Raw genomic sequence first — 13,709 nt, 5'->3', positions numbered from 1 at the left:
TATCCTATTGCAATGCTCTTGGCTCAGGGTTATTGATTAAGTTTCTAATGAAGGGCTACCACTATCTTTATCTGGGACAGTGTCAGGATCACAATGATGTCCTTCAATTTTCTTTGAATACAAATGACCTGTAAGGGGTCACGGGGGTCAGGAAAGAGTCATGCTCAGTGCCCTCCCATAGTCCATGTACATCATCACAAGTCTGGGTGAAGATAGCGGATGATGATGTACTGGTCCTATGGGATATAAGTTGAGCCAAGAGGGGCGAGGCCAGCGTGACTCTTCTCCGCCCCTGTGACTCCTTAGGGTCATTTGTTTACAGCCTGTCTACATAAAGCGGAATCTCCCCTTAAATGGATTACGTGTATCCAAAGCCAAGTAACCTTCCTATGGAACACTGACTTGTAAAAAGTTATCAAAGTAAAAAAGTTTTTACATTAAGCAAAAACAAAAAAACAAACTGGACCATGCAGAACTCTTGATTACCCTGCTGACATACAGTATGGTAGATGTTGCGTTTCTTTGGCGCGGAGTTTCTGACCTGCCGGAGAATATCCGCGCCGCGGGATTCGCTAGAAGCTGGGAACAAACCTTAGAACGGTGTCGTTTGTACAACAGTTCTCAAAAGGCACCACGTAGCCGACTTCATGTCCAATGTTGACGTCCAGCTCGTCCGCCACCCTCATGGCGAGCCAAACCGCCGTCTGTCTCTGAACCTGAGTGCACACCACCGTCCCATGCCGATTGTTCACGGATAAGCAGAACTCTGCGCACCACTGAGGGATCTGAAGAGGAGAGAAAAGACGGGATGAGTAATATAGGAGCAGGGATATACACCGAACTCTATACAGGCTTTTATAACATGTATACAGCGCCATACAATATATAGTGGCTGCACTCGGTATTGCAGCACAACCCAAATCATTTCAAGAGAATTGAAAGTAGCCATGTGACTGACAGGCGTAATACATTCTCCATTGCCTTTTCAGGCCACGTATTCTCTGCTGGGGATTCTGAGCAAGGAATATGCAAACACATGTTGGAAGGTGAGAAAAGGAAATCTATGCCTCCAGTGTTCCCATCAGACTTTCGAGAAGCCTAGTAAAATTTTTTTCAAAAGGAATAAACACCTGACTGTACAGAGACCTGTTTCAGTGTTATTACATGTCATCAGTACAGTGTAGGCAACTGCTTCTGGAAGGTGAGAGGCCGTGGGAGTAGGTCAGGAAGGGATTCAGGTTTCTTAGGGGGATTACTTTTTCAGGAGTCTCTATATTAATTTTCGAGGAATAGTTTTCTCTTTTCCCCAGCCTTGAAATTTACATATTCTTTACACAGAATCCCCAGCACAGCACGAATGGCCTTTGAGATTCTGCACGCCCTAAATCGTGACTTACAATCTCCATTAGAAGAATAAATGCCTTCCTGACCCAAGTCCACAGCCTGTTCTCTGGTCAAACCAATTTCCTACACTGTACTGACGAGACGCAACAACCTCATAACCGCACTGCTTAGAGTCGGGTGTCATTTCTCTTTTTAAAAGACTTTCCGGTTTATCGATTATCCCATATCAGGTCTCTCCGCTTCTTGAAAGTCGATGTAGCGGGAGCTGCCTGTTACATGACTGGCTGACTGGTTTCAAAGTAGGCGGGGCCTGTGCAAAACTGGAATAAAAGTACATCTAGTTCTCTAGTGGCCCTTTAAATTGTACCACAAAGGTTGGGATGTACCAAGTATTTGAAACGAATAGGCAGTGCCCTCATGTACATATTTGTGATATCACTCAGAATTGGGAGATATTTTTAACAACTTACAGCACCCCCTTTAAAAGGAAATCTCCCATCACTACCCATCCTGATAAACCAGGGACATTACTCATAGAACCAGGGACCGGGACTGTGGGATCTTCTTATATGTGTTATCCATGGCCTCCTGCCTTCTAAAATCAACTTTTATAATTATGCTAATGAGCCTGGGAGCCATAACCTGAGCCCCTCAGTGCTGCAGATTCCCAGGCTGTTACAATGAGCAGTTCTAGGGGACATATGAGAGCTCCTCCATGCGGCAGCTTCACAGGTTGTTACACTGTCTCCCCTACTTTTGCTCCTACAGTTTTCCCTCATCTCACACAGTGGGAGGGGGAAGATGCTCCTGCAGTGTAACAGTCTGTGTAGCTGCAGCACAGAAGGGCTCTGGTAACACCCCCCTCCACCCCCCAGAGCACTTCAGGCTCATTAGTATACTTTTAAAATGTCGATTTTAGAAGGAAGGAGGCCATGAATAACACATATAAGAAGATCCCACAGTCCCGGTGCCAAAACAATGGCATAATAAGGGACAGAAAGATGTATTAGTGGAGCTGCAGAGGGTCACGCTGCGCCGGCGGCTCCTATAACACTTGTTCCATTCTCATTGACAAGTGATGAGGGAAATAAGGGAATAATAACTGGCAGCGCACAGCAGACGGCCGGGCCAGGAATATACGACACGCTCACAGCAGACAGACAGGAAAGCTTCTCCCCAGGACAAACACTTAGAACGTGACGCAACGTCTACCCCGACATATAACAGGACAGAAAATCCACACCCCGCCACATATACAGAGTATCCAAAAGAGGACGCCCCGGGGCACCAACCCCAGGATTAACTATACACTGTATACCGCCCAGTGGGGCCTTTTTTTAACCCCTTGGTTTTTTTTTTTTTTGCTTTACAAATGTTCAGCCAATGGGGCTTGTATTTTGTGGGCGGAGGTAGATTTCTTGGCAGCACCATTTCCGGTTGCATTTTTCCTTTCAAACACATTTTATTCAATTTTTTTGGATTGTTTTCAACATTATTAAATTAAAAAGGGGTTGTCCAACAAGATCGAGGCCCACAACAAGTTACGGATGGGGGATAACTTGCTGATTGGTAGGGAGCTCCCACGGGGCAGGAGAGGAGGGTTTGTTGTACCTCATGTGAATTCACTGACTAAAAAAAATATATATATATATATATCGCTGACAAAATAGTTTAGCACGGTGTTAATTTCTATGGCGCTGCTGGAGAAGCAGGTGCATGTGTGATTTTTGGATACAACAGGCCCATGTTCTTGTGATCCATGGGGGTCCCAAAACTGTCCTGCGGATAGGAGAAAACATAATAATAATTCTTTAGTTATATAGCGCACACAGACTACACAGCGCTCCACAGAGTTTGCCAAATCAGTCCCTGTCCCCATGGGGCTCACAATCTAATCAACCTACCAGTATGTTTTTGGAGTGCGGGAGGAAACCGGAGGACCCAGAGGAAAGCCACGCAAACACGGAGAGAACATACAGATGTTGACCTGGACGAGACTTGAACAAAGGACCCCAGCGCTGCAAGGCTGTAGTGCTAACCACAGCCTCCATGCTGCAAGGCTGTCATGCTAACCATGAAGCCACCGTGCTGCAAGGCTGTAGTGCTAGCCACTGAGCCACCGTGCTGCAAGGCTGTAGTGCTAGCCACTGAGCCACCGTGCTGCAAGGCTGTAGTGCTAGCCACTGAGCCACCATGCTGCAAGGCTGTAGTGCTAGCCACTGAGCCACCATGCTGCAAGGCTGTAGTGCTAGCCACTGAGCCACCGTACTGCATGGCTGTAGTGCTAACCACTGAGCCACCGTGCTGCAAGGCTGTAATGCTAACCACGGAGCCACCGTGCTGCAAGGCTGTAATGCTAACCACGGAGCCACCGTGCTGCAAGGCTGTAATGCTAACCACGGAGCCACCATGCTGCAAGGCTGTAATGCTAACCACGGAGCCACCATGCTGCAAGGCTGTAATGCTAACCACGGAGCCACCATGCTGCAAGGCTGTAATGCTAACCACGGAGCCACCATGCTGCCCTCATGATGTGGCACTTGATGAAATAGGACAACCCCCTTAAAAAAGCGGTATAAATAACATAATCACCTTATTTTCCAGGTCCCTACAATTCTGGAGACAACAAACATATATATATCCAGCAAGATCTGGATTGGTGGATAGACTAGTCACATGACACAACTGCCAATAGCACAAGGGTTCAAAATAAAAATGTATAAATGCAATGATCCGATTTGTCTAATGGGGTCAAAATGCAAACCCCACGACCTCATACCGATAGATACTGCAATTAATCCCTTATTAGGACTTAGATTTGTACATATTTATTCCATGCGTTCTCTGACTGCACGGATTGTACCGGCCGCCAGCTCCAGAATCTCAGGAAGGTGTAACTTCTGCAATGTGATCCCCCCAGGGAGGAGGAGACGACGACAATGTCATCCCCCAGGGAGGAGGAGGAGACAACGACAATGTCATCCCCCAGGGAGGAGGAGGAGACGACGACAATGTCATCCCCCAGGGAGGAGGAGGAGGAGACGACGACAATGTCATCCCCCAGGGAGGAGGAGGAGGAGACGACGACAATGTCATCCCCCAGGGAGGAGGAGGAGGAGACGACGACAATGTCATCCCCCAGGGAGGAGGAGGAGGAGACGACGACAATGTCATCCCCCAGGGAGGAGGAGGAGGAGACGACGACAATGTCATCCCCCAGGGAGGAGGAGGAGGAGACGACGACAATGTCATCCCCCAGGGAGGAGGAGGAGGAGACGACGACAATGTCATCCCCCAGGGAGGAGGAGGAGACGACGACAATGTGATCCCCCAGGGAGGAGGAGGAGAAGACGACAATGTGATCCCAGGGAGGAGGAGAAGATGACAATGTGATCCCCCAGGGAGGAGGAGAAGATGACAATGTGATCCCCCAGGGAGGAGGAGAAGATGACAATGTGATCCCCCAGGGAGGAGGAGAAGATGACAATGTGATCCCCCAGGGAGGAGGAGAAGATGACAATGTGATCCCAGGGAGGAGGAGGAGATGACAATGTGATCCCAGGGAGGAGGAGGAGATGACAATGTGATCCCAGGGAGGAGGAGGAGATGACAATGTGATCCCAGGGAGGAGGAGGAGATGACAATGTGATCCCAGGGAGGAGAAGATGACAATGTGATCCCAGGGAGGAGAAGATGACAATGTGATCCCAGGGAGGAGAAGATGACAATGTGATTGCAGGCGCCTCACATAGTGAGATGTCACCTCCGGCAGCCGCGCCATCTCCTATAGCTGCCGGCAGCCCTGTACCCCCATCCTGGAGACGTCTCATCATCCAGGGCTGGAGGAAAGCGCGTCTCAGGACATACACCTTCTCCTGACTGTCTATATCAGAATCCATCCCGATAAACCAGGGACATTACTCATAGATCCTGCTTATATTTGTTATATCAATGGCCTTCTTGCTTGTAAAATCAACTTAAAATTATGATAATGAGGCTCTAAGGGGGCGTTACCAGAGCCCCTCTGTGCTGTGGCTTCACAGGCTGTCACACTGTACAGGAGCACTTCCTCTTCCACAGTGTGAGATTACATCAGGCAAAGGGAAATGCTGTGGGAACAGGGGCTCTGGTAATACCCCCAGGAGCCCTTCAAACTCATTAGCATAATTTTAGAAGTTGACTTCAGAAGTAAGGAGGCCATGAATAACAAATTAAACCTGCCGCGTTAATCCGCGTTGCAGCAATCGTTAGATGCCTGACACAAACACATAGGCCGGAGTGGTCATGGTCACGCGTTCAGGCCTGTGCCAGGCCCCTGACTATAATGTATGGTTTATAGTAATAGTCTTCTCATATGGGAAAGTGACACCATAAGGGCCCCCTAAACCTCTTGGGCCCAGGTGCAACCGCAATCTCTGCACCCCCTCAAGTTACGCCCGTTTCAGATCTTTCATCAGGCTGGTGGTTCTTTGAGCTGCTAAACCTGGAGATACAGGCAATTATAGACCTAGTTGTAAATGTGAGCTGCAGATAAATAAAATGGCAAAAATTAGATTTTTAACTGCCTGCATCTCCGAATCTGTAGCTCACAGAACCACAATCCTGATGCAACCTGGAAGATAAGATTTTTATCTTTATTATTGACACCAATAGTTTATAGGTGCTATAGAACTGAAGCTAGGGACATCTGAATTAAAACCTTCCCCCTGCAGCCTCTAAACTTGACTCATCTCAGGTAAAATCTGACTCTTCTCTGCTCATTTTCACATGACTTTGGAGGAGATGTTTTTTGTTATACGTAAACAGATTTACACATACGAGATGACATTATAGACAGGACATTTCATACCCTACCTAAGGAGGGGTGAAAATCTGGTAACGGGTTCCCTTTAACAATTATCACCTATGACCAGGGGTGAACTTGATTTTTCTGCAATATCCCTTCAATCTCTCTAGAAGACTGAATTTTTAAAATTTTAAATTCCCTAATAAAAATTCCCTTAGATAATAGGTGGAATTGCTTCCCTTTATTCCCATTTTTATTAAAGGGCTTGTACATAAACTACGGTACTTTCTTCCATAAACAGAACCGCACCTCGGGCTTTTTATGGTCTCGGTGAGATTGTATGTAATAATCATGTGTACTAAGACGTCTCCTGACAAATTTCCAGATTGAGCTCAAAACTTGTCAACTCTTTTGACCCCTGTCAGACGGGCGAGTAGCAGAGGGACAACACCAATTCATACCATGGAATCCAGAGGAGAAAAACACATTGGGGGAGATTTATCACAAGTGTCTGAGTGTAGAACTGTTCCAGTTGCCCATGAAAACCAATCACAGCTCAGCTTTCTTTTTATAAACTCCTGTGGGAAAATGAAAGCTGAGCTCTGATTGGTCACGGGCAACTAGAACAGTTCGACACTCTGACACTTCTGATAAATCTCCCCCATTGAGATTCAGCAGAAGTGTCTGAAAGCAAAACTATTCTAGTCGATCAGGCAACCAATCAGAGCTCAGCTTTCATTTTCCCACAGAACTTTATACAATGAAAAGCCAACTTTTGATTGGTTGCCATAAGCAATTAGAATATTTTTACTTTTTCAGACGCTACTCATCTCCCCCATCATGATAAATCACGGGTATAACATTCATTCGAATAGATAACACGTATGATGGAAGCCGGCCCCTCCATCTAGAGACTTGGGCCTATTGATGTATCCCGCGGGTGGATGCGCTGGCGCCCAAAGTCTTGCGCCAAATCCAGGAGGACGTTTGCATAGTCTAGGTAGTGCGCAGGTGTTCCTGCCCCGCACCGGTCCACCCCGCCGCCAGATGTGCCCCCTTGGGGTGGAGTTGGTGTAAAGGGGATAGTAATCACAATGTCTGCTAGTTTGCAAATCATTGCGATTATTTCAGGGCTTCTACGCCACTTTTCTGCCATAAAAGCCCCCCATTGTATTTAGTGTAAATGTTTATAGGCAATGGTTTCTAGGAGATGATTGGACAAGATCCGGGGAAGTCATAGTGAGATACAATGGGAGGTCTGCAGGGTATACCTCCGTGCCCCATGTGAACAGGCGCTTACACGTACATGCAGCAGAACAAATAAGATCCATTACCATTACATAATGTGTGTATATGGGCAGCACGGTGGCCTACTGGTTAGCACTACAGCCTTGCAGCACAGCGACTCTGTGGTTAGCACTACAGCCTTGCAGCACGGTGGCTCAGTGGGTAGCACTACAGCCTTGCAGCGCTGGGGTCCTGTGTTCTAATCCCACCCAGGTCAACATCTGCAAAGAGTTTGTATGTTCTCTCCATGTTTGCGTGGGTTTCCTCCAGGTCCTCCGGTTTCCTCCCACACTCCAAAAACATACTGATAGGGCTCACAATCTAAACAACCTATGGGGACAGGGACTGATGTGACAAGCTTTGTGCAGTGCTGCGCAATCTGTGTGCACTATATACATAAAGGAATTATTATTATTATTATTATTATTATTAGAAGACTGGATACATGAAAGCTGCTGCTCCTCTGTGTTACACGTCTATGAGTGTGAATCCTAATGATCCTTTGTATCAGCTCATTGTTGCTGCTACATTTAGTTATATTTCAGCTCATCGGTGGAATCTCAGGTCCTTCCACCCCCGAAACGCGTCGCGTGCACATGACCGCCTGATACGTTGTAAGCAAAGGGCAGAGTTCACCGAAACCCAAAGCAGCAGAACAAATAAGATCCTGCACTTTATTACCATTACATAATGCGTGGGGGATAAAGACGGAAGTGATCGCTGCTGTTTATAGTGACCCGAGCAAAGTGTTACTGCACAAACAAGTGCGACGGAGAACCGATGACTAGTGTGCACTTAGCCCTAGATTCCCCTTATACTCCTTGTACTATGCCATAGCCTCAGCCCCTGCCCAGACCTTGTACCTGACACTTGTTGCTACATAAAACATCCCATGAAATCATAATGTCACCATAAAATACACTGCTATACGACAGCTCTGCACAGATATATAGGTAGAGAGTCACCTACGCAAAAAACACAACTTTACTTTTTTAATACGAGTTGTCTATGGGTCAGGACATAGAGAGGGATGGCCAATAGGAGACCCCACACAATCCAGAGCGGATGCTAGGTGTGCATCCCCTGTTATCTGACTGTAATAACACTTTTCCTCTACCGGACCGGAGGACATTTTCAGAGGTCACAGTTTTGAACAAGTTGAAAATTTAGGCAGGCGGCATTGATGCAATCCTATGTGTCTCCATGGTTACAGACTGCTGTGTAGTCAGGTCTAGCAGTTCCTATTCTTGCCAGATCAATAAATAGTAGGGCAGATGGTGGGTAGTGAGAGAAGACTAAGAAAAAAAAGAGAGGTGAATATGCAGCGTCGACTACAGATTTTCTACACATCACCCCCAAATATCTTATGTAAGCATGGGCAAAACCTGCCCATACACCTTAGACAGCTAATCCCTATGCAGGCATTAGACAATCAGCTGGTCCAGGCAAACTGGCCACATATGGCTGACACTTATCTAATGTGGATGGTCACTTTTAGGCTGGTTCTCAGTATGGATGCATAATTATACCCGTTGTGACCAATGGCCCAATGCTGGATCTTGTGGCCCAGATACACAGGTATAATAGATGCTCAGTTATGGTCACTAAACCGACTGGTGCGCATGTGTACTTATCATACGATAGGGTCTAGATTAGGTTCATATGAAAAAAGCCTAAAGACAATAACAACCTGACCAGGGGCGCAACTACAGGGGCAGCAGCCATAGCAGCCGCTATGGGGCCCACAGTGTGAGGGGGACCAGCATCTGGGGCATTGGGTGTGTATATGCTGTATATATACTGTATGTGTGTATATATGTGATGTGTATATGCTCTATATGTGTGTGCATATGTATATATGGTACTGTATGTGTGTATGTGTGTATAGACATGCTTTGTGCAGCGCTGCGTAATCTGTGTGCGCTATATAAAGAATTATTATATATTATATATGTATGTGTGTATATACTGTATACGTTGTTGTATTTATTTGTGTGGAATTGTAACTTACATGTGTATATTTGAGGGGCCCCCAATCAAAAGTCTGCAATGGGGCCCTGCATCTCCTTGTTATGCCCCTGGGCCTGACGTTCAAGTTCGGCCGCCTGATATCTAGTAGAGACCACAAGGCATCTTGGGTCATATACTGTAAAGCATAAATGATGAACTATAGCTCTGGGGACACTAGAAGTGTACATAGGCCGCCTGCTAGGAAGTCACTCTGAGCTTTGATGATGTAGCATACACAATATATTGCAATTTTCAGAAAGACAACAAGTTTGACAAGGTTCCTGCCAGTTTTTGAGTATGAAAAATCCACTCACTGCTACCTCAAGGTCTTAAGGGTCATTAAAAAAAATAGGAACATCATTACATTGTGCAGCATGTAGAAGTAAGTGTTTAAAGGAAACCTACCACTTCTGATGGTAGGTATTAGATGTAAACACCGGGCACCAGCTCAGGGTGAGCTGGTGCCGGAGCTTACCTTAGCTAGTGTTTTAAACCACTATATCGCGGTTTAAACACATTTTGATTTACAGCCCCAAGGTAGCTTCGGCGCTGCGCGCGGCCGTGCGCGCGTGACGCCTCCGGCACTTCCTCGGGGCTGTAAATCAAAATGTGTTTAAACCGCGATATAGTGGTTTAAAACACTAGCTAAGGTAAGCTCCGGCACCAGCTCACCCTGAGCTGGTGCCCGGTGTTTACATCTAATACCTACCATCAGAAGTGGTAGGTTTCCTTTAAGTAGTGGGAAAGTTTCTAGCAGGTGCCAGTCACTTACTTGAGAACTCCTGCCGCTCTTGGCTCCTCCGGAGACCACCACTATCTGGTTATCCAGTAAACTTTCCAAAAAGACATATTTCGATTTCCAAACGGGAAGTTTCTCCCTTTGTTTGAGGAGTTCATAAAACCGGGACGAGTACGGCAAACCGTCGAAAGGATTTAGCTCCAGGTCATCGAGCAGCCCTTGGTCAACGTCGCTCGAGTCGGACCCGTCCAGAAGACAAGTCTTTTCGGGAGAGCCGGTTAGTAAATCGTTGGCTTCTTCGGGAGACCCTGGCACAAGAGCCATTATCTGCGGGAGAGGAGGCTCCTTCCCATGAATCCGGGGACCTCTTCACACAACTCTGGTTCACAAGTTTGCACCATCGGATCCCTTAAGACTCCAAGCTGTTGAGAAGAATTTTCGGAGGAGGTTAGACTTCTAGAAGGAGGACATATCTAGTAAATAAGAGAAGGAATCTCCTATCAGCACTTTCCAGTCTTCTCATTGTGTGGAGAATGATTAAGCAAAGACCGGCAGGGCCAACCCTCTCTTACACGTGTCTGGATCCTGAATGACTGCGAATACAAAAGCAAACGGCAATGAGGCGACTGTGATAGTGGAGACGGTCATGTGGTGACCTAATCCCAAAACAATAGTCCCCAAGCCGTGCACTATAGGGAGTACTGGAGCTGACGGAGCACCGGGGCTTTACTGGTCCCAATGTGCAGCTGCCACATCACAACATGGAGAGGAGGAAAACATGAAGTACTAGATGTAACGAGAGTGACGTGACCGTGCAGCCGCGAGTGTAACCTACATACAGGGCTTTGTTACTGGATACATGAGGATGACCTATATATACACTGACGAGACCGAGGAGAACTGAAACCAAGCTCGAAGGATGGATACAGTGTAACAACATCAACAGGCACACATAACAGTGATACAGAACTGCAACATTTACATCCACTCCACGTTATGTAATATTATAGAAATCCGTATTATACAAGTATCATTATATAATCGCTTTTACAGATTCTGCCGACGATTTCATCCTGATCAATAATGTCTGTAATTATAAAGACACACACACACACACACACACCTTTTTCATCCGTAGGCTGGATTCACAGGCCTGCTGCAGAACGCCCAGACATAATCACAAGCTGTTACACTGTGTCCCCCTGCTCACTCAGCACTTCCCCCTCCTCCCTCTGCCTGTAATTCTCACTCTCACAGAGGAAATTTCAACACACAGTGGGAGGGGGTAAGTGTTCAGTGTAAGCTACAGAACGGAGGGGTTCTGGTAACACCCCCTCTGGCTCAGCATAAAGTTGATTTTAGAAGGAAGGAGGCCCTGTGTAACAAATTTAAGAAGATTACCACAGTCACGGTTCCTGGATCAATAAATAGGTGTGCCTGATTGATTATGCTATATTTTAAGGGTAGATTTCCTTTAAGGACCCGCTCCAGTAACCAGAACCACATTACAGAAATAAATGCCGGCCCAGAAACCAAAAACTGCATTTAGAGCAGACAATAATAGTGGAGACCCCAGAGCAGACAACGTCAATAATACAGAGACCCCAGAGCAGACAAATACTAATACTGGAGATCCTCCTAGTTACCGACTCTCCTCCCTGTACCCCACTGCAGCTTCTTCTCTCCCCCCTTGTGTCTTCCGCTGCAACATGAGTAGGAGAGAAACCGGGAGCAGTACAAGTACTTACCACTCGTGGGTCCTCTCCTGCTCCTGGGGCCACTCTGGATCCCAATGCAGACGGATATGCAGCATAGCACAGGAATTGGGACCAGTAAAGATTTATCAGCTGCATCACTGAACGCCCCATCAGTTACAGAAGTCCACAATGACTGTAAGCAGGGTGCGGGGCGCAACTCGAGGCTTGACGGACCACATGTGGCCCAATGGTCACCACGGAATTTTACACCCACTTCCAGGCTTTTAATTCAGATGAATGTGGCTGCACTTTACGTACATGCTCAGCAGTGAAGCTCCTCTGCTACAGATCAGAAGAATAATACGAAGAAGCTGGAGTCGGATGTTTGGCTTAACTACTCCACATCCCTGGATCCCGGCACATAAGATGTAAGGCTGCGGAGAGAAGCATCCAGTGGGCAGATCCATCTGCTTTTTCCCCATTTCACTCTGCGTGACCGACATATCTGTCCAGATTTGCATACAGCACAATATTTGCATTGTTGGCTCCAGATTCTGTTCTCAAACTGTGCCTTAGTCACCCATGATTATGTATCTATACTTGTACCGTACACACCCTGTAAGGACTCGAGGTCATTCATCCATCTAACTAATGACAGGAAGTGAAGCTTTATGGCAATTAAAGGGTTACACTGTATAAATGTAAATACACGGAACCGGTTTAACCACCGGACTCTGCAACAAATCACACAACACATGAGCGGATCAACCCTTTAAGGAGCCATCATGTTGTTGTCAAGTGAATTGTGTGCAGTCTGTCAATTAGGTTGTAGCCAATTTTGACCTCCTCTCTATTAGATAACTCATAGGACCTGCACTCATAGGACCTGCACTCATAGGACCTGCACTCATAGGACCTGCACTCATAGGACCTGCACTCATAGGACCTGCACTCATAGGACCTGCACTCATAGGACCTGCACTCATAGGACCTGGTGGAGGTACTTCAATGGGGATGTCCAGAGGTTCAAAAACATGGCTGCTTTCTTTCAAAAACTGTGTCACACCTGACCATGGTTTGTGCCGGTATTGCAACTCATAGAGATGAATTGAGCCGAGTTGCAATACCAGAACAAGCCAGGTGTGGCGCTGTTTCTGAAAGAAAGCAGCCATGTTTTTAAAACTCCCGACAACTTCTTTGTGTACACATCACCCATACATATAAGATGAATGGTGGGCCACGTGGTAATGTATATGGGACTGTCAAGGGAAAGATGGGATCCCATGTGGGGTCTCAGTATGCCTTTTATAGAGACTCCCAGTGTTGAAAGCACATGCACGTGTGTAAGCGCTGGGAGGAAAAAAAAGTTTCAGACCATATATATTTATATTATTATGATACGATATAGCCATTAAAAATATAATATTAATTAAAAATGTGAACTAAAAATAACATTTATATATATTATTTTTTTTATTATTACTTAAAATATATAAAATTGGATACAGTTATACAACAAATCTAAAAAAAGAACGTTAAATAGAGTTTCTCCTATACAACTCAGAGGTGTGTATATATATACAACCTGGAGGAGGAGTCCCTTTAAGAGGGCGCGTTTCCAGGCCCCATCCGCACACGGTATATAGCTCTGCGCAGCCTTCTATCGGTTTGTAGCTCACATCTCGGTGTCACATCTCTGAGCGCTTTATCTAATCCATCTCAGAGGTAATTTGGCTTATGCCGAGTGAAAGGTCAATTTAAAGGGATGGGCCGGGAGCAGACGCTGCACAGAGATCCCGGCAGATGTCAGCGTCTGTTACTTTGTTCCACATAACAATTTGAGGGA

At 46.3% G+C, this 13,709-nt stretch overlaps 1 protein-coding gene across 6 annotated transcripts in view; it reads right to left on the bottom strand.

The window, feature by feature from the left end:
- The window catches only part of DHX32 (DEAH-box helicase 32 (putative)), a 44,515-nt gene that overhangs the window by 19,031 nt on the left and 11,775 nt on the right, over window positions 1-13,709 (bottom strand). For 2 of the 6 annotated variants that reach the window (XM_072130824.1, XM_072130820.1), the window contains exons 2-3: window positions 10,200-10,588; window positions 592-785 (exon numbers count right to left, since the gene is read on the bottom strand). In XM_072130824.1, the coding sequence (XP_071986925.1) occupies window positions 592-785; window positions 10,200-10,490 (485 nt within the window). In that variant the 5' untranslated portion in view covers window positions 10,491-10,588. Of the gene's footprint in view, window positions 1-591; window positions 786-10,199; window positions 10,760-11,914; window positions 11,933-13,709 lie in introns of those variants that run through there. The other 4 variants (XM_072130823.1, XM_072130821.1, XM_072130822.1 and 1 more) reach the window with 4 other exon arrangements.

Source organism: Engystomops pustulosus, chromosome 11 (genome assembly GCF_040894005.1).
Source record: "Engystomops pustulosus chromosome 11, aEngPut4.maternal, whole genome shotgun sequence".
NCBI classification, from domain to species: domain Eukaryota; kingdom Metazoa; phylum Chordata; class Amphibia; order Anura; family Leptodactylidae; genus Engystomops; species Engystomops pustulosus.
Note: the sequence above shows the minus strand (reverse complement) of the source record. Positions and strands in the feature narration are given on the sequence as shown.